The sequence below is a fragment of the Myodes glareolus genome, chromosome 10 (genome assembly GCF_982192425.1).
Source record: "Myodes glareolus chromosome 10, mMyoGla1.1, whole genome shotgun sequence".
Taxonomy (NCBI): Eukaryota; Metazoa; Chordata; class Mammalia; order Rodentia; family Cricetidae; genus Myodes; species Myodes glareolus.
Genome location: NC_142035.1, coordinates 88141306 through 88161252, shown reverse-complemented (window position 1 = coordinate 88161252; position 19947 = coordinate 88141306). Strand labels below are relative to the sequence as shown.

General features: G+C 42.9%; 2 protein-coding genes across 10 annotated transcripts in view; one reads left to right on the top strand and one right to left on the bottom strand.

The window, feature by feature from the left end:
• Agbl2 (AGBL carboxypeptidase 2) overlaps nt 1-6751 on the top strand; it is a 51504-nt gene extending 44753 nt beyond the window's left edge. For 6 of the 7 annotated variants that reach the window (XM_085696523.2, XM_085696518.2, XM_048428389.3 and 3 more), the window contains 2 exons: nt 1912-1998; nt 5909-6751. In XM_085696523.2, the coding sequence (XP_085552649.2) occupies nt 1912-1998; nt 5909-6079 (258 nt within the window). In that variant the 3' untranslated portion in view covers nt 6080-6751. The remainder of the gene's footprint in view (nt 1-1911; nt 1999-5908) is intronic. The other variant, XM_085696519.2, reaches the window with a different exon arrangement.
• Nucleotides 1-19947, bottom strand: part of LOC125396484 (uncharacterized) — a 43416-nt gene that overhangs the window by 670 nt on the left and 22799 nt on the right. Inside the window, exon 4 of one of the 3 annotated variants that reach the window (XM_085696527.2) lies at nt 15601-18110. The exons of 1 other annotated variant lie outside the window; for it this stretch is intronic. In XM_085696527.2, coding sequence (XP_085552653.1) covers nt 18083-18110 — 28 coding nt within the window. In that variant the 3' untranslated portion in view covers nt 15601-18082. Of the gene's footprint in view, nt 1-15600; nt 18111-19947 lie in introns of those variants that run through there. One more of the 3 variants, XM_085696526.2, reaches the window with a different exon arrangement.

The following is a 19947-nucleotide window of genomic DNA, read 5'->3' as shown; positions in this document are numbered from 1 at the left end:
GCCTCCTCAGTCACTGGATATACATGATATATATTACAACTGAGCTACTAAATCATATATATATATATATATACATACATACACATATATATGGTTACTAGCTCAGTAATATATATATAGCTCATATATATACAGATATATGGATACACACACACATATATACACACATATATGGTTACTAGCTTAGTAATATATATAGCTCATATATGTGCAGATATATGGATACACACACACATATATATGCACATATATGGTTACTTGCTCAGTAATATATATATATAGCTCATATATATACAGATATATGTATACACACACACACACACACACATATATATATATATATATATATCCCCAAATAAAGATTTTTTTCAGCCTAGTCTGCAGAGCAAGCTCCAGGCACAGAGAGACCTCATCTCAAACACCCAAATAACAACAATAACAATAAACCCATAAATAAAAAGCTTTTAAAATCATTGGAAAAAAGACTTAGACTGTCAGCTAAGTTGTAGGGTGCGTGTCTGGTCTGGCATGCCCAAAGTCTTAGGGTCAGATCCTCTCTCTCTCTCTCTCTCTCTCTCTCTCTCTCTCTCTCTCACACACACACACACACACACACACACACACACACACAGAGAGAGAGAGAGAGAGAGAGAGAGAGAGAGAGAGAGAGGAGAGAGATGGGTGGGGTTGATACAATTCTGGTTCTTAGTAGAATTGATAGAAAATGACCTTCCTTGTATAGAATGCTAATCTGTGGTTAACAATAATACATTAAGTACAGTGAGTTCCACCTGTACTATCCTGGGGGAAACCCCCACAGGTACAATCATCTCAAATCAACATTGAGGACTATTTAATGTCTAATGTAATTGTCAAGAGCACAAGCTTTGAAATCTGTTCAAATTCCAGCCCAATCCAACCCCTAAAATGGAAACTTTTTGAGAGACATGACTCCATAATTGGAAAATCCTATACCATGAAACTTGTTGCATACAGAACATATTAGCAGACATCATATAAAGGTCAGTGAGATCCCTCAGGGGAGTAAGGTGTTTGTATCTCAAACTTGCAACCTAAATTTGATTTCCAGAATTCACAGTAGAAGAAAAGAGACAGCTCCCAAGGGTTGTCGTATGGCCTCCATCCATGTATCATGTATACACTTGCCCACTTACACACACACACATGCACAGTAATAATAGATCATTTACAAAGGGCTGGGGAGATGAGTTAGTGGGTAAAGTTCTTGTGTGGAAGCATGAGGACCACATACAGCCAGACATATCATCTTGCACTGACTGTCATCTCAGTGCAAGAGGCAGACAGGAAGATCCCAGGGCTAATTAGACTGAACTCTACACCTGATGTCACCCTGGCCACCACATGCACTGTGCACATAACACATATACAAAAATACCTTCAGGTTATTTGTGTAAGTGCACAGATGAAACAATAATAAATTTTGTTTACACTGGGATACCATCTCTAAGATGTCTTATATATAGATATACATGCATGCACATATATATGTATATGCACATATTCCAAAATCAGAAAATAAAAATCTGAAACCCAAGACATTTGTGTTCCTAAGCATTTCTGAGAACTCTGTACTGTGAGAGTTACTCAGTTGGCCAGGAACTCCGTTTCTGATCTGCAACATTTAAGTTCAGAAACCTGCAGCCTATGGTGGCTCTAGATGGGAAACTAAAAGGTACCTGGCATGTGGTGGGCACTGAATAAACATTAGTTCTCTCCTGAGTTGTTACTCGCGTTGCTTTGCCTTCTTTTTGTGTTGCATTATCCTCATGAGTCAACAAGCATGAGTGAAAATCACAGGACTAATGTGTATTCAATATGTCCACAATGTTCACAAGGAAAACTTAGCAAGGATGTATTCATTTATTTTAGACAGAGTTAAGTGGAAGAGACAAAGGCACCTCCCTGGACCCACCATTGACCAGTCTGGTTCTACCTAAGAATAAAGAAATAATTCAGGTACTTCACCTCATTTATACATACACGTGCCAACAGTTAATTTTATTATTCTTTGTTTTTGTATGTGTGTTTTGTCTTGTTTTGTTTAAGACAGGTTCTCAAAATATAGCCCCTGCTAGCCTAAAACCTGTTATACAGACCTGGCTGGTCTCATAGACTTGTTCCTGCCTCTGCCTCCCAGATGCTAAAATTATAAGTATGTACCACCACACTCAGCTTAATTTATATGTGTGTGTGTGTGTGTGTGTATGCATATATTGTGTGACTTGGATGAGTGGTGTTGTTGTCCACCCCAGACCCCATTCTGCCCAGATGAACATCTAAGGTAGTTTGTATCATTGAACTCAAACCACCTGGCCCCTTTGGAGGACATCTCCCAAGACAGGACGGGGCTAGAGATGGTCCACCCAGAGCTAAAATCTGCATGTCAAGAATTTAATTTCAACAAGTTGCCATTGTTTGGTAGCTGCATGGAAGTATGTCAGTTGAAACAGTGATACTGAGTATGTAATGTTAATACATGGAGTTTCACGGTTGGTGGGGGTATATGCCTCGCAGACAGCATTAACAATGATCACTCAAAACTGATGTGCGTGAAGGATTTGTCCATTTTGTCACTGTAACAGAATGCCTGTGTCTAGGGAATTTTTGTTTAGTTTCGTTTTTCAAGACAAACTTTCTCTGTGCTGTCCTGAAACTCACGTTTTAGACCAGGCTGGTCTCGAATTCACAGAGATCCTCCTACCTCTGCCCCCTGGATATTAAAGGTGCATTGAAGGTGCATGCCACTATGCCTGGTTAACGTCTAAGTAATTTATAAATAAAAGATATTTGCTTGGCTTATGTTTCTGGAGATTGGAGTCTAAGATGGGTCCCACAAAGTGAGGGCCTTGGGCTGCATTGCAGCATGCCAGAAGAATCAGAGAGCGGGCAGGTGTCTGCAGAATCAGAGAGCAGGGAGGTGTGTGCAGAATCAGAGAGCGGGGAGGTGTGTGCAGAATCAGAGAGCGGGGAGGTGTGTGCAGAATCAGAGAGCGGGCAGGTGTGTGCAGAATCAGAGAGCGGGGAGGTGTGTGCAGAATCAGAGAGCGGGGAGGTGTGTGCAGAATCAGAGAGCGGGGAGGTGTGTGCAGAATCAGAGAGCGGGGAGGTGTGTGCAGAATCAGAGAGCGGGCAGGTGTCTGCAGAATCAGAGAGCGGGGAGGTGTGTGCAGAATCAGAGAGCGGGGAGGTGTGTGCAGAATCAGAGAGCGGGGAGGTGTGTGCAGAATCAGAGAGCGGGGAGGTGTGTGCAGAATCAGAGAGCGGGGAGGTGTGTGCAGAATCAGAGAGCGGGGAGGTGTGTGCAGAATGCGGGGAGGTGTGTGCAGAATCAGAGAGCAGGGAGGTGTGTGCAGAATCAGAGAGCGGGCAGGTGTGTGCAGAATCAGAGAGCGGGCAGGTGTGTGCAGAATCAGAGAGCGGGCAGGTGTGTGCAGAATCAGAGAGCGGGGAGGTGTGTGCAGAATCAGAGAGCGGGGAGGTGTGTGCAAAAGAATCAGACTCAAGGAGCAGCCTCTTTTGTCTGTTTGCTTGCTTGTTCTTTTGTTTTGTTTTTATTTTGGTTTTTGGTTTTTCGAGACAGGGGTTCTCTGTAGCTTTGGAGCCTATCCTGGAACTAGCTTTTGTAGACCAGGCTGGCCTCGAACTCACAGAGATCCGCCTGCTCTGCCTCTCGAGTTCTGGGATTAAAGGCGTGCGGCACCACCCCCTGGCTTGTTTGCTTGTTTTTCGAGACAGGGTTTCTCTACATAGACTGTCCTGGAGTTCACTGTATAGACCACACTGACCTAGAGATCTGCCAGCTTCTGCTGGGACTAAAGGCGTGGTCATCAAGCGTGGCTTACCAGCCTCATTTCATAACTTTTTTTTTTGGTAATTTAATTTGTCCCATAAAACAGCCCATCTGTAAGATTTAAAATCTCGAATGAGCTCTTAAGATCCCACTTCCCAACACCACCACAGTGAGGTTCAGGGGAGACAGGCATGTTCAAACCACAGTGGTTAGCTCTTGCTTTCCTAAAACGTTAGAATTAATTACAATGTAGCCTTCTATCAACATCGTTCACACAAATTTGAACTTCCACATTCTTTGCTTGGCAGTAGCAACAGCTAGTGAGCTTCCCTTTTAAACATCCCGGGCTTAGCTGAGTCTGACAGGGCACACCTGTAATTCTAGCCACTTGGGAGACTAAGGCAGCTCAAAAAGCAAGAGAAAGGTAGCCTGGGCTTTCCACAGCCCTGGGTGTGACAGCAGGGAGTTCACATGTGTCTGGGCACAATGAAGTCGAGAACACCACACTAACTGAAATAAATTGATGCTCTACCAGGCTTTTGCATGTGTTGACTCTTGTGTAGATGCTCTCACTTGCCTATCAGAGTCTTTTGGAGGACCTACAAGTGGGAGGCTCCTAAAGACAAGGTCCTCAAGGAAGAGTGACAAGGTGTAGACTACCATGGAGCAGGTACCAACCGAAGAGCAAAGCTCAGAGAAGTTTAAATTAAACTGAAGGTTGAGGCAGAGGAATCACAAGTTTGAGGCCAGGCAATGAATTTGAGACCAGACAGGACTACATAGAGAGTCCTTGTCTCAAAATAATAATCATGGAAGCTGGGTATAATGCCACATGCCTTTAGTTCCAGCATCTGGGAAGCAGACATAGATGGATCTCTGTGAGTTCGAGGCCAGCCTAATCTACCTGGTGAGTTCCAGGAAAGCCAGGACTACACAATGAGACCCTGTCTCAAAAAAATAAAATAAAATAAAATAAAATAAAATAAAATAAAATAAAATGAAAAATATAAACCAAAACCCAATAATATCAGTTATGGAGTAGAAAGATGGCTCAGCAGTTAAGAGCATTTGTTGCACTTCCAGAGGACCTGATTCTGTTCCCAGCACCACATGGTGACTCGCAGTCGTCCAGTACAGGGTGACACCTTCTGGTGCACATACAGACACATAGTAAAGACACTCATTTTAACTTTTTATTATATAAAATATTCTATTGCAGATAAAAAATAAATATTCTCTTTTTGTAACTAATAAAGTCAAACTAAAGAAAGTTGTAGCAGACTAATAAGTGATGAACTTGTCCTTGTTCCTCACTCAGCATCCATTCCTTGAAACCTACAAGGGACAGAACCATATGTACAACTAAAACATGCTGATTAGCCCATAACATGAAAGTCAGTTCTGTCAACCCTTTATCATTACTTCATCCTCTTGAATTTTTCTGTGGAGTCTTTTTCTAATGCGAATGCATTTTAACTCCCAGAGTATATCAGACAACAGAGCGGGAAATGCAGGACAAGTATTTTAACCCAATGTTTCTTTATCTTCCTTTGTGTAATGTTGTAGACAGCTTATGAAAACAGCCTTGCCCACCTGGCAGTAGAGGCTCATGCCTTTAATCCCAGCTCTTGGGAGACAGAGGCAGGTGGATCGCTTTGAATTTGAGACCAACCTGATCTACAAGAGCTGGTTCCAGGATAGCTAGGGCTGTTACACAGAGAAACCTTGTCTCAAAAAAAAAGAAAGAAAGAAAGAAAGAAAGAAAGAAAGAAAGAAAGAAAGAAAGAGGAAGGAAGAAAGGGAGGAAGGAAGGAAGAAGGAAAGAAAGGAAAAAAGAAAAAGTCTTTCCATTCCCTGGATCCACTAAAATGTTGCCCATAGAACTCTACTTGTCTGAGAAGCCTGACCGAGTGCTTGGCTCAACTCTGCCCTGTCACATTGTTGGCCATTTTGATTTTAGGAGGAGATGCAGGTATTTCTTTCTAACTCCTGTCTAGCAAGGTCAACTTCAACCCTAACTATAACTTAGTAATTGCGACAGAAAGTGAATTCAACTCTTTTATCTCCTTTGTGCAGAGTAAGAAGCCAGGCTTTACGTCATGCTCTCCAAAGAGAAGCACAAACTCCAGCCTAGGGCCAGCTCCAGATGTCAAGCCAAACTGGCCTAGGACTAAATACCCCGCCACAAGGAAAGACCGCACCGCCACGGCGGTGTACCCATCTTTGCACATATACACATACCCTTAGGTGTGTGCTTTTGCTGTGACATGCAGGTGCTTCCGCCAAAGATTTTGGGTAGTTTTATTGGTTTTTGTTTTGTTTTCTATGCAGTGTTGGGAACCAAACCTAGGGCGTACGAGGCAAGGGATTTACCATTGAACTGTGTCTCCAGCTCCCTTGAAAATGTTGTGAGTTATTCACATTTAAAAGAGGAAATCTGTGAAGGAAATGGAAACTATTTATTATGTGCTGTGTTGTGTGTTCACGCTGACCTGCACTCTGTACTTCTACTGTGGACATGGCCTATGTTATACCTCATAAATTCAGTACTTTTATCCTAAGGTGAAATTATATTTTGATGTATAGACTAGCCTTTATTGTAAGTTGAAGTATATACTCACGAAAAGACAGCACATATTTCTCTCATTTTTACCAGTAGATGTTCCCTCCAAAGTTATATGCAAATAAGTTTTTAAGAGATCAAACTAATTTTGAACGTGCCATATGAAAAAGTCTGTGTCAAAGTTTCCGAAAGGTTAAATGACCAATCAGACTATGGTATATCAGGTTTTCTCAAAGTGAGGTATTTCTACCTAGAAAAAAACAATTACATGTATTACTTATAATTTAATGTTGCATATATTATGTTCAACAAGGTTGTGTAAATTTTTAACTCAACCATTAAAATTTTTCTCTCTGGTTATTTGTCCCTTGATTGTTTTACCACATAATCTTATGTGAACAGATTTACACGTCATCCTTTTATTTCCCATGATCCCTCACGAGCACCAGTCACAGTCTTCCAGAGACACATTAAAGAAGAGTCACTCAAAAAGCCGAGCAGTAGTGACACATGCCTTTAATCCCAGCACTCGGGAGGCCGAGGCAGGTGGATCTCTGTGAGTTCGAGGCCAGCCTGGTCTACAAAAGCTAGTTCCAGGACAGGCTCCAAAGCTACAGAGAAACCCTGTCTCGAGGAAAAAAAAGAATCATTCAGATGGGGCATGGTGACTCATGTCTATAATTCTAGCACTTGGGAAGTAGAAACCATGAGTTCAAGGCCAGTCTGCTCTACATCCCAAATTCTAGGCCAACCAGGGTTATAAAGACCTTGTACATTAAAAATAAATGTTACTCCAAGCTAGGTAAGGTTGAGACAGGAGAATTGCTGTGAGATACTGAGTTGCAGAATGAGATTCAGTCTCAAAAATAAAAAGGGAACTGGGAGATGGTGACTCAGGTCTTTAATCCCAGCACTTGGGATGTAGAAGCAAGTGGATCTCTGTGAGTTCGAGGACAGCCTGGTCTACAAAGTAAGTTCCAGTACAGCCAGGGCTGTTTCTCTATGTAAGAGAAACACTGTCTCAAAAAACATAACAAAACAAAAAAGTTTCCTAGCATATTTTTCATTTGTATATGTATGTGTGGATACATGTTTGTGTATGTGCTATGTCTTCATATGTGTGTGAATATTTCATTCATGCATGTACATGTTCATGCATTGTTCATATGTGCATACATTTTTCTCATTATAGATGGCCGTGAGCCACCATGTGGTTGCTGAGAATTGAACTCAGGACCTCTGGAAGAGCAGTCAGTGCTCTTAACCTCTGAGCCATCTCTCCAGTCCCCAACCTATATGTTTTTCTTACCTTTGGTGTGATTATTATCTTTGTGAATGAGTTGTTATTTATCTTTTCCAAGAGGCTTCTCCTCTTCAAACCGAACCTTTATTAGTTTTGTTGGGATCCACAATTTTTCCTCTCCTGTGGAGACAAGAGCAAAACCCCTTCCCCAACGCAGCACGTCTCCTAGCTTCCATTGCGCGGTCAGCACATCCTTGAAATAAATTGGTTGATTTAGTTCAGCAGACTTTTCCATTATCCAATGTCTTTCTGTGGTCATTGTTCCTTTCTCATTAGCATTAAGAAAACTCAAGGTTAATAACGCATTATGCAATCTATTTTGGGGGGCATTTTCTATTCCTTTCTGTTTATTTAACATATCCTTTATAGTTCGATTTGATCTTTCTATGACTGCTTGACCTATAGGATTGTATGGTATACCTGTAACATGCTTAATATTATAATAAGCAAAAAACTGTTTCATTTTCCTAGAGACATAAGCTGGACCATTATCTGTGTTTATTTATGCAGGTGTGCCCATAATGGCCATAACTTCTAATAAGTGTGTGATTACTGAGTCAGATTTTTCTGAGCTCAAGGCAGTTGCCCATTGAAAGCCTGAATAAGTGTCAATGGTGTGATGTACATATTTTAATCTTCCAAATTCTGCAAAGTGGAACACATCCATCTGCCAGATTTCATTCCTTTGAGTACCCTTCAGGTTAGTCCCTGCAGGTAACGGTGTTTGGTTATATAAAGAGCAAGTAGGGCATCTCTTTATTATCTCCTTGGCTTGTTGCCATGTAATGGAAAACTCTTTCTTTAAACCTTTGCTATTGACATGATGTTTTTTATGAAATTCTGAGGCCTGCAACACGCTTCCAATCAATAATTGATCAAATTCTGCATTACCCTGTGCTAGAGGACCTGGCAGAACCGTATGGGACTGGATGTGTGTTATGTACATTGGACAAAGCCTATTCCTGATTATGTCTTGTACATGGATAAACAATGAAGTCAACTCTGTGTCATCTGGTATAAATTCAGCGGTTTCAATATGCAAGAAAACTCTTTCTGCATATTGTGAATCTGTAACTATATTATTAAGAGGTTCTTTAAAATCCCTTAGCACCATGAAAATGGCATATAATTCTGCCCTCTGGACAGAATTATAAGGGCTTTGTTCCACCTTACTCAATTCATCTGATTTGTAACCTGCCTTCCCTGATTTATTGGCATCAGTGTAAAATGCATGAGCTCCAGTTATTGAAGCATCACGTACAATTCGAGGAAGAATCCAAGAAGTTCTCTTTATAAGGTTAAGTCTACCACTTTTGGGATAGTTGGGATTAATTTCTCCCAAAAAAAATTAGCACAAGCCCTTTGCCATGGCTCATTGTCTTCCCATATAACTTTTTTATTTCAATAGTAGGGAAAGGCACTATAATTTCTGATGGGTCTATACCTGCTAGTTGACGAAGTCTCAATTTACCTTTTATAATTAATTCAGAGACCTTTTCTATATAGGTTTTTAATTTTTTACTTGGTTTGTGTGGTAAAAAGATCCATTCTAAAATAGTATCTTCCCTCTGCATTAAAATTCCCGTAGGAGAAATTCTGGAAGGCAATATGACTAAAATACAACTAAGATTTGGATCCACCCTATCCACATGTGCCTCCTGTAATTTCTCCTGAACCATCATCAGTTCCTTTTCTGCTTCAGCTGTTAATTCTCTGGGACTGTTCAAATCCTTGTCACCATCTAAGGTTTTGTTTAAATGAATTATTAGAACAGGTGTTATCCCAACAGCCAGTCGTAGACTGGAAATGTCTCCTAACAGTCTTTGAAAGTCATTAAGAGTCCGTAACTGGTCTCTTCTAAACTGTGCCTTTTGTGTTCTAATTTTCTGTAAACCTATTCTGTAACCTAGGTAATTAACAGAATCTCCTCTTTGAATCTTCTCAGGAGCAATTTGTAATCCCCATTTAGCAAAACTATCTTTACTTCCTCAAATATTCTTTCTAAAGTATCTATGTTTGGATCAGACAGCAGAATATCGTTCCATATAGTGGTAAATTATTGACTTGGGAAATTGTTTGCGTATAATTTTCAATGGTTGGCTTACAAAATATTGGCACAGGGTGGGAGAGTTTAACATTCCCTGTGGGAGGACGGTCCACTGTTTCCTCCTTGCAGGCTGAGAGTTATTATAGGTAGGCACTGTGAAGGCAAACTTTTCTCTATCTTTTTCCTGTAATGGTATAGTGAAGAAACAATCTTTCAAATCAATAACTATAAAAGGCCATCCCTTTGGTAACAGGGAAGGCAGAGGAATTCCAGATTGCAGAAGGCCCATAGGTTGAATAAGATCTGTCACCATTCTCCATTTACCAGATTTTTTCTTAACAACAAATACAGGAGAATTCCAAGGACTGGTAGATTCCTCAATATGTTGAGCATCTATTTGCTCCTGTACCAGTTGTTCTAAAGTCTGCAATTTATCTTCAGCTAAAGGCCATTGCTTAATCCATATTGGCTTCTCTGTTAGCCATTTTAAAGGTAGGGCTGCTGGTACCTCTAAAGGTTCGCTAGTTGCTTTATGTTTTTGTACAGCCTGAACGGCTGGTGACCTTCGTGCATAGTACCTTAGTACATCCTTCCCAGAATTGTGAGGTCCTGGGACTGCAGGAATGTTAATCTGAGTATTCCATTGCTGTAGTATGTCACAGCCCCATAAATTTATTGCAATATCAGCTACACATGTTCACATGTGCATACATGCTTATGTATATACATGTTCATGTATGTGTGTATGTGGAGGATCTAACTCCAGTCCTTCTTAAACAATCTTCCTTTTGAGGCTGTGTGGCCAGGGAGAATACTATTACCATCTGGTGGCAGTATACCCTTTTCTGTTTTGTTTTGGTTTGTTTATTTTTATTTATTTAGTGTGCATGCACAGCGCACATACGGAAGTCAGAGGACAACTTGTGAGAGTTGGTCTTCTCCTTCCACCACATGGGTCCTAGAAATCAAATTCAGGTCATCAGGCTTGGCAATTGGTGCCATTAACCCATTGGTGAGCCATCTTCCCAGCCCCCCTCTCTGGTCCTGGAAACGGGTGATGCTATCACAGACGGCTCTGCTGTCATCACTGCCAATGTTTCTGAGACAGAATCCCATGGAGCTCAGACTGAATTCAAACTCACTATGTAGCTGAAGGTGACCTTTGACTCCTGATCCTCCTTCCTCCACCTCCCAGGTATTGGGATAACAAGCATGGCCCACTCTCTCTGGCCTGACCACAGCTCTTGAAAATGCTATAACGAGGGGCGTAAATGGAAACTTTTATAATTTAATAAAATTACCTTCAAAAAAAAAGAAAATGCTATAACAAACGCAGACATGTAGCACCTCTCAGGTTTGTACTGGACAGTAACTCTGTTGGGGGAATAGAAACTCTAGAGATGCAGAAACTGTTTGAGAACAAAAATTCCAGGTGAGTTTTCTCTCCATTGGGCATTCGTCCTAATTTGCTTTCTCTTACCATGTTAAGTACCATGCCCAGAAGCAACTTGGGGAGGAAAGTGTTTGCCTGATTTATAAGTCTCAATCATAGTCCACCATGGGGGGTCAAGCAGAGGCAGAAGAGAAACCTGGATACAGGAACAAAACAGAGGCGGGGGAGAAATATGCTGCCACCACCTTGTTCTCTGGGGCTCACTCAGTTTGTTTTACACAAGTCAAGGCAACGGGCCCTTGAGTGGTACCACCCACAGTGGGCTGGGGCCTCCCACATCAATCATTGATCAAGAAAATGCCCCACAGACTTGCCTGTCGACCCGTCTTACGGAGGTGTTTTCTCAGCTGCACTTCCAGCTTCCCACGGATGACTCTGACTTGTGTCATGTTAACAAAAGCCACCAGTACTGCACTGAAAGTACAGTAGTTTGAGCTGAGCATAGCATGCCTATAATCCTAGTACTCTAGAAGCCACAGCAGGAGGGTCACAAATTCAAGGTCAGTCTGGACTACATATCAAAACTATTCTGGGAGTGTGTGCAAGAATTTTGAAGAGCTACCAGATTAGATCCCTAACAACTCAGAACCTTTTATGATCACTAGGTGTAGCTATGCTGCCACAAACCCTCTCATCACCGTCCTAGGCCATTTGCTGATGCTGTGAGTATAAGACATGGAGTCATTGATGGGTAAAGGAAAATCATTTTGAGGGCATGGGTGTTAAGGCAGGGTCTTACGCAGTTTGGGAAGGCCCTGAATTACTTTGTGGTGAGAATAACCTTGAACTTTAGTCCCCTGACCTCCACCTTGAGAGTTCTGAGATTACAGACTTGAACCACCATGCCTAGAAGAAAATGCATTTCTCATGATCAGGGAGTCTACATGGTACCAAGGTAAAGCAACCACATGTAATGAGGAGCTCCTTGCTGGGGCAAGGAGTCCCAAGGCAATAGAAAAACAGGGGTGCCAGGGAGATCTTGGTCTGCTTACAAAGCCATGAATCTACCTACCCTCCTGACCCAACCATCTGCCAAAGTCACACCCCAAATACCACCAGCATTGCCACACTGGAGTCAGCCTTTGAACACATGAGACTTGGTGAGAAAATGCCACACACAATGCTCTTCTCTGTAGAAATAGAAATACTGACTTCAGGCTTCCCAAGCTGTTCTCACATTAATTCTGACCCCATTATCTAGAATAGCAGAGTTGTTTCCAGGTCATAGACTTGGCTCCTTCTTCCCCAGGTACCTTTCAAGCTAAGTCTACTGTCCTTTGAAGTGTGATGGCAGCTGAGTGTGGTGCTGAGGAGCTGGTGGAGGCAGGAGGATCAAGAACTGAAGACCAGCCTCAGCCACATAATGAGTTCAAGTCCTCCTAGGCTGCATGAGATCTGATTTAAAAAAAATTAATTTAGCCAGGCAGTGGTAGTTCACACCTTTAATCACAGCACTCAGGAGGCAGAGGCAGGTAGATCTCCAAGTTTGAGGCCAGTCTGCTCCACAGAGTGAGTTCCAAGACATCCAGGACTACACAGAAAAACCCTGTCTAGAAAAAACAAACAAACAAACAACTAACTTAAAAAGTGTATTGCTCGGGGCTGGAGAGATGGCTCAGAGGTTAAGAGCTTTGCCTGCTCTTCCAAAGGTCCTGAGTTCAATTCCCAGCAACCACATGGTGGCTCACAACCATCTGCAATGAGATTTGGTGCCCTCTTCCGGCCTGCAGGGATACATGCAGGCAGAATACTGTAAACATAATAAATAAAAAAAACTTTAAAAAAAGTGTATTGCTCATTTCAATTGTGCTAAATTTGACCAGCGGCATTTCTGTCCATTTCTTAGTAGAGTATTCTCACGGAGGCAAAAACTTCTCTGTTAACGCTTGCCATGACTATTCTCTTCACCCTGAAACTGCCTCAGCAATACAAAAAAAAAAAAGAGCCTGGGTTCTACTTACCATGTTAAGTGGGTTCTAACGAGGCTCCGTGCAGTCATCATATGATCTATGCAAAGCAAGCTTTCTTGTGAAATCAGTAATGTTTTCATGCGTATGCTGACGGACAAACCTATGGTGGCCGAGCCTAGTGCACCTCCACATCCAGATCAGTGACCATTTCATAAAGATCAGAAGAAAGTTGACAGCCCAAACGTGATGTTACAGGCGTGGAGTACTGGAGTAGGAGATGGACATAAGAGAACCATGAACTAGGGGCCAGCCTGAGCTACAAACAGAGCTCCAGGCCAGCCTTGGCTACATAGCAAGACCTTGTCAGAACCATGTTCTGGGAACTAAACCTGAGTCCTCTGGAAGAGTAGCTGGTGCTTTTAACCACTAAATCATGTCTCCAGCTCCTCCAAATCAATTTTTATGATTAAAATTATGTGTCAGATTACCTTTTGGCTATGTGTATAAAGTATATATGAGACAATGAGCTTCCCATTTAGACTTGAGTTCCATCCCCAGGGCATTTCATTACATGTGGGCAAAAATTTTAAGATCCTAAAATAGAAAATACTTCTGGTCTGGAGCACTTCAGGATGTTGACCCTGCGACACTCCCTGAAAATTTCAGGTCCCTTTGGACATGTCGTCTTAGTCAGTGTTCTTGGCTGTGAAGAGTTCATGCACACCATGAACACGGCTGCTCTTATAAAGGAAAACATTTCATCGAGGTTGGCTTACAGTTCAGAGGTTTAGTCCTTTGTCATTATTTCAGGAAACATTGTAGCACACAGGCAGGCGCTGGAAAGTAACTGAGAGTTCTGTATCTGGATCCACAGGCAGAGAGCAAAAGCCTCTGGGCCTGGCTGGGGTTTCTGAAACCCCAAAGCCTACCCCTAAGTGACACACTTCCTCCAACAAAGCCACACCTACTCCAACAAGGTCACACCTCCTAATGCCGCTCCCTAAGCCTTGGGGGCCATTTTTATTCAAACTACTATGCGCGTCTATCCCCACTGATTTCATCAGTCCAAAGAACGTGTGGAGTCATGACTGACTTCAGAATTGTGGCAAATACAAGTCTGTAACCATTGTTTCTGGACCTGTGCTTACACAACAAACACAAACCAGCATACACAAGCCAGTCAGACATCTTGCTGGCTTCAGAATATTGTGGTTAAAGCATCACCAACTTGGAACTCAGAACACCAGGATTTCAAGCCGGGGTGGGAAGCAAAAAGGACAGTGGCATGTTTAATTTGGACTTACACTTGCTGAGTTTTTCTGTTCCATGTTTCTGTATGTGAGAGTATATTGCATACATGGTGGGGTGACTATGATCATTTAAAGGCATGAAGAAGGCATTAGGTGTCTTCTATCGCTCTCTACCTATTCTTTTTTATAATTCTGAATTTTGTGCATATTTTCTTCTGCTAAAAATGATGCTTGAATATGTGCCTGTAATATTTTTTATTGTTTTTATTGAGCTATATATTTTCTTTTTTAAGATTTATTTATTTTATGTGAATGAATGTTTGCTTGCTTACATGTATGTATATGCATCCATGAGTGCAGTGCCTGGATCATCCAGAAGAGGGTATCAGATCCCCTGAAACTGGAGTTATAGATGATAGTGAGCCATTATGTGGGATGATGACAGAACCCAGATCTCTGCAAAAGCAGCAACTTTAACAGCTGAGCCATCTCTCCAGCCAATCTACCTTTTCCATTTTTTTTTTTTTGAGACTGGGACTTACTATATAGACCTATCTGGACTGTAACTCTACGCTTAGACCAGGCTGGCCATGAACTCACAGAGACCACCAGCCTCTGCCTCTCAAGGGATTAAAGCTGTGTATCACCATGACCAGCATTTGCCTGGTCTTTTGACGCTCACATTTTCTCTGTTAGACTGAAAGCCTAACAAGCCCCATCATGACCAGCCCACCCTCCTCAGGTCTGGAATTATGGTGTGTAGAGTATGCCTGGTTATTGTGGGTCCTGGGATCTGATTTTTGGTCCTTATGATTTCAAAGCAATCACTTAACAGCTAAGCCATCTCTTTGGATTATTCTTGAACTTCTGACCCTCCTGCCTCCTCTACTGGGATAACAGGCATGTACCACCATGCCCAGTATATGTAATGCCAGGGACTTAACCTAGGCCTCATGCATGCTAAGCAAAGGATCCTACTCAACTGTTTTATTTACTGTTCTATTACTATGAGAAGACACCACGGTCAATTGGGAGCTTGCTTACAGTCGCAGATGGTTACTCCATGACTAGCGTGGCAGGAAGCATGGCAGCAGCAGGCAGGACACTGGAGCAGTAGCTGGGAGCTTTCATCTCGTCCACAGCACTTGGCAGAAAGAGATTGGGACTGGGCCTGGCTGTAGGGTTTTGAAAACTGTCCCGCGCTACCTTCTCGTCCGCAAGAACGACGCGGGGCACTTAGGATTCTTCTGCAGTAAAGCTTTAATGCGTCTTGAGAGGGAGAGCATCAGCTTCCAAAGCAGAGACCCAGAATGAGGGGAACCCAGCCCTTATAAAGGAAACAGTCCTCGCTTCTGACGTGTCATTCTTGGATTGGTCCGCTGCCCATTATCCCAGATGATGCCTCGGAAGTAGGCAGGGACGCAGCAGTAGAGAGTCACCAAGCACGCGCGCTGGGATTAAAGGCGTGTGCTACATCATCTTGAACTCACAGAGATCTGCCTGTCTCTGCCTCCCAGGCATTGGGACCAAAGGCGTGTACTACCACACCTTGAGGTCACAGAGGTCAATCTGCCTCTGCCTCCCAGGCATTGGGACTAAAGGCGTGTACCACCACACCTTGAGGTCACAGAGGTCAATCTCTACCTTTGTCCCTTGAAGCAATGGAGAATGTGGTTGCGGCCCTCCACAGAAAACTCTAAGTCCACCCCAGTGATACATCTCCTCCAACAAAACCACACCTCCTAGGCCTTTTTAAATAGTCTACCAACTGGGGACCAAACATTCAGATATATGGACCTATGGAGGTCATTCTCATTCAAACCGGCACATCAACTAAGGTATATCTCCAGCCCCCTTTTGGTTTTGTTTTAGGTTTTCATTTTTTTTTTTTGTTACACAGTCTTATGTAGCCTAGGCTGGCCTTGACTTCACTATGCAGCTTGAACTCCTGATATTCCTGCCTCTATTTATTGGTTTCTGGAATTGCAGGCCTGTGCCACTGTGCTAGGCTGACTTCTTGAGAGTTAAAGTGAAGTTTACTTGTAGTTTACTTGAGATGGCTCAGTGGTTAAGAGTGCTGGCTGCTTCTTCCAGAGGACCTGGGTTCAATTCTCAGCAACCACATGGTGGCTCACAACTGCCTATAACTTCATCTCCTTGGGACCCGTACACATACGCACATATGTGCATGCAAACATATGCACACATGAAAATTTTTAAAAAACTCTTTAAAGTAACTGCAGGTGGAACACTCATTCCTGCAGGTGGAACACTCATTCCTGCAGGTGGAACACTCATTCCTGCAGGTGGAACACTCATTCCTGCAGGTCCCTTTGTCTCTGTGAAATTCTGTTCATCAGAGAACTACTTTGTTTTTAGTCACATTAGTGTGTTATAGACGGTGTCCCTCTTCACGGTGTCTCAGGCCAACAAGAGTTTCTCTGGCTCAATCTTTTTAGTTCTCAGTATAACAACGTCTCTGGTTGCTCTGAGTACAGAATCTCCAAAATAATTTTGGCATGAACTCTCTCACTTCATAAACACGCAGAGCGGATTATTTCTAGAACATTGTTTTCATCAAGCTGAAGTCACTTCAGGAAACCTCTCCCAAGCTCTGCTCCTCCCCAGATTTCCTGGACTCCATGGCCTTGTTGTCAGCCATTCTCTTGCCAGCACACCAGTGTCCTCACCCTGTCTTTCTAACACCTCCATCTGGTAGTTCCCCAACTTTGGCTCAATCAGCTATCCAGCCATCTGTCTTCTCTTCCCCCATCCCAGCCTGCCAAGATGGCTGCAAGAAAACATGTCTTGAGGGGTTAGGACCACCACGAAAGCCTTGCTTGCTGCTCCACTTCAGGCCATGCAGAACCTCCAGCTTCCACATCCTCTGCTTCAAGCCCTCCTTCGCCCTGTGTGTCACTGCCTTCCTCCATGAACAGCTCTGCTGGACACTTGGTGGCTTTGAAACCAGAGGTAGAAGAAAGATACAAATGATAAACTTGCTTTGGTAAGTTTGCTTGATTTTGATGTCGATGAAATGATTAAGAAACCATTTAGCTAGGTGTGGTGGTACATGCCTTTCGTCCCAATACTTAGGAGGCAGAGGCAGGTGGGTCTCTGAGTTCAAAGCCACTCTGGTCCAAAGCTAATTACAGGACAGCCAGGGTTACACAAGGAAACCCTGTCTTGAAAAACAAACAAAAAAGAAACTATTTTAATTTGTTAAATTATATGACTAGATTATTATTGTATGTTTGAACAAATGAATGAGTTAATGTTAAGACCAGAGTTTTTATTCTGGAAGCAAAAATTGGAGGAGGAAAACCACAGTTTGAGGATGGTTTGGAGTTGAAAGACTCAGCGACCTGATCCCTCTGCATTCATCTCTCAGTTTCTATGGTAACTGATTTTAGAAACCCGTGAATGCCAAAATCCTAATACACTCAAGTTCTTCATATAAAAAGTCATAGTGGGGAGGACCGGGAAGGCAGCTCAAGTGCTCATCGTGATGCTCAGCACTCGTGGAGAAGCCAGATGAAGAGGTGGACATCTGTAGCTCCTGTGCCAGCCAGTCTAGCTGAATAAATGAGCTCCAGGTTCAGTGACACAATCTGTCTCAAAAGCATAAAATGGGAAAGCCGGGCACTGGTGGTGCACGCCTATAATCTCGACTCTCAGGGAGGAATAGGCAGGCGGAACTCTGTGAGTTCAAAGCCAGCATGGTCTACAGAGTGAGTTCCAGACAGCTAGAGCTGAAACACAGAGAAACCCTGTCTCAAAAAAATACACAAACATGCATACACAGACACACATACACATACATGCACAAACATACACATGCATACACACATACACATATATGCATACACACACATAATGGAGTGTGACTGAGAAACTTTTCCAGGGTTGACCTCTGACCTCCACATGCATTTGCATGTGTACTTGCACACATATGTGAATGAACACACACACTCTACCCACACAAAATGTTATAGGTTGGCTATAGTTCAAACAGCACATGTATTTAGAATGTGGCCTGCCCTGTGTTAAATCCTCAGCATACAAAACAAAAAGCAAACCCTTGTGACTAATCAGGTGCGGAGAGATGCCACAGGAAAGAAGGCTTGCTGCTCTTGCAGAGGACTTGGACTTAGTTCCTAACACCTACATCAGGAAGCTCAAAAATGCCTGTATCCAGTTCCAGAGGATCTGACACCTTCTGGTCTCATACAGACATGCTTTTTTTTTGTGACAGGGTTTCTCTATGTTTCAGCTCTGGCTGTCCCGGAACTCACTCTGTGGACCAGTTTGGCCTCAAACTCACTGAGATCCACCTGCCTCTGCCTCCTCAGTACTGGGATTAAAAGCATGTGCCACCACCACCTAGCCATACACACTTTTAAAAAGACCAAGTCATGTGGTCATGCCTATAGCCTTTCTGTACACTTTAAATCCCACGTAAATGACTGGCATTGTGTAAGGCCGGTGCTGCGTGCGGATGGACACAGCAGGTGTCCTGCATTGTCCAGTGAGTGTGACGGGCACAGCAGGTGTCCTGCATTGTCCAGTGAGTGTGATGGACACAGAAGGTGTCCTGCAGTGTTCAGGAATTTTTCTTGATTTTTTTTTCCCAATGCTGGGAATTGAACATAGGGTGTTGCACTTAGTAGGCATGCAGTCTACCACAGAGCTACATTCACACTGCTTTTATGGGATTTTTTTTATTAAAAGAACTGGTTGAGGGGCTGGAGAGATGGCTCAGAGGTTAAGAGCATTGCCTGCTCTTCCAAAGGACCTGAGTTCAATTCCCAGCAACCACATGGTGGCTCACAACCATCTGTAATGAGATCTGATGCCCTCTTCTGGCCTGCAGGCATACACACAGACAGAATGTTGTATACATAATAAATATTTAAAAAAAAAAAGGAACTGATTGACCTGGGTAGTGGTGACGCAAGCCTTTAATCCCAGCACTCGGGAGGCAGAGGCAAGCAGATCTCTGTGAGTTCAAAGTCAGCCTGGTCTACAGAGCTAGTTCCAGGACAGGCTCCAAAGAAACACAGAGAAACCCTGTCTCGAAAAACAAAACAAAGAACTGGTTGAGTGCCAGAAAAACGGCTCAGTGGGCAAAGGTGCATCAAAGTCTGGCAACCAAGTTGTATCCCCAGGATCCAAGAAGTAGGAAAGAGCAGCTCCTGCAAGTTGGCCTCTATGCTCTCGCTCTCTCTCTCTCTCTCTCTCTCTCTCTCTCTCTCACACACACACACACACACACACACACACACGCACACAAACTTAAATAAGAAACACCTTGATGCATCCTCCACCAGTGTATCAAACAAATCTGGTCTATTAGAGTTCTTTGGCACCAAAATGATTATCATTAATAAATTATAACATACTGAAAACTAGAAATCGATGAATTCACATGAACTGAGAAAAGGGCAAAGAGAGAAAAAAAATCAGAGAGAAGGAAGAGGAGGTATTGTTGGAGGAGGAAGTTCAGGGATCTAAAAAAAAAGACACCAAGCAAGAAGTGTGGCAGTTCACACCTGTAACCCAGCTCTCGGAAGGGGAAGACGAGAGGAG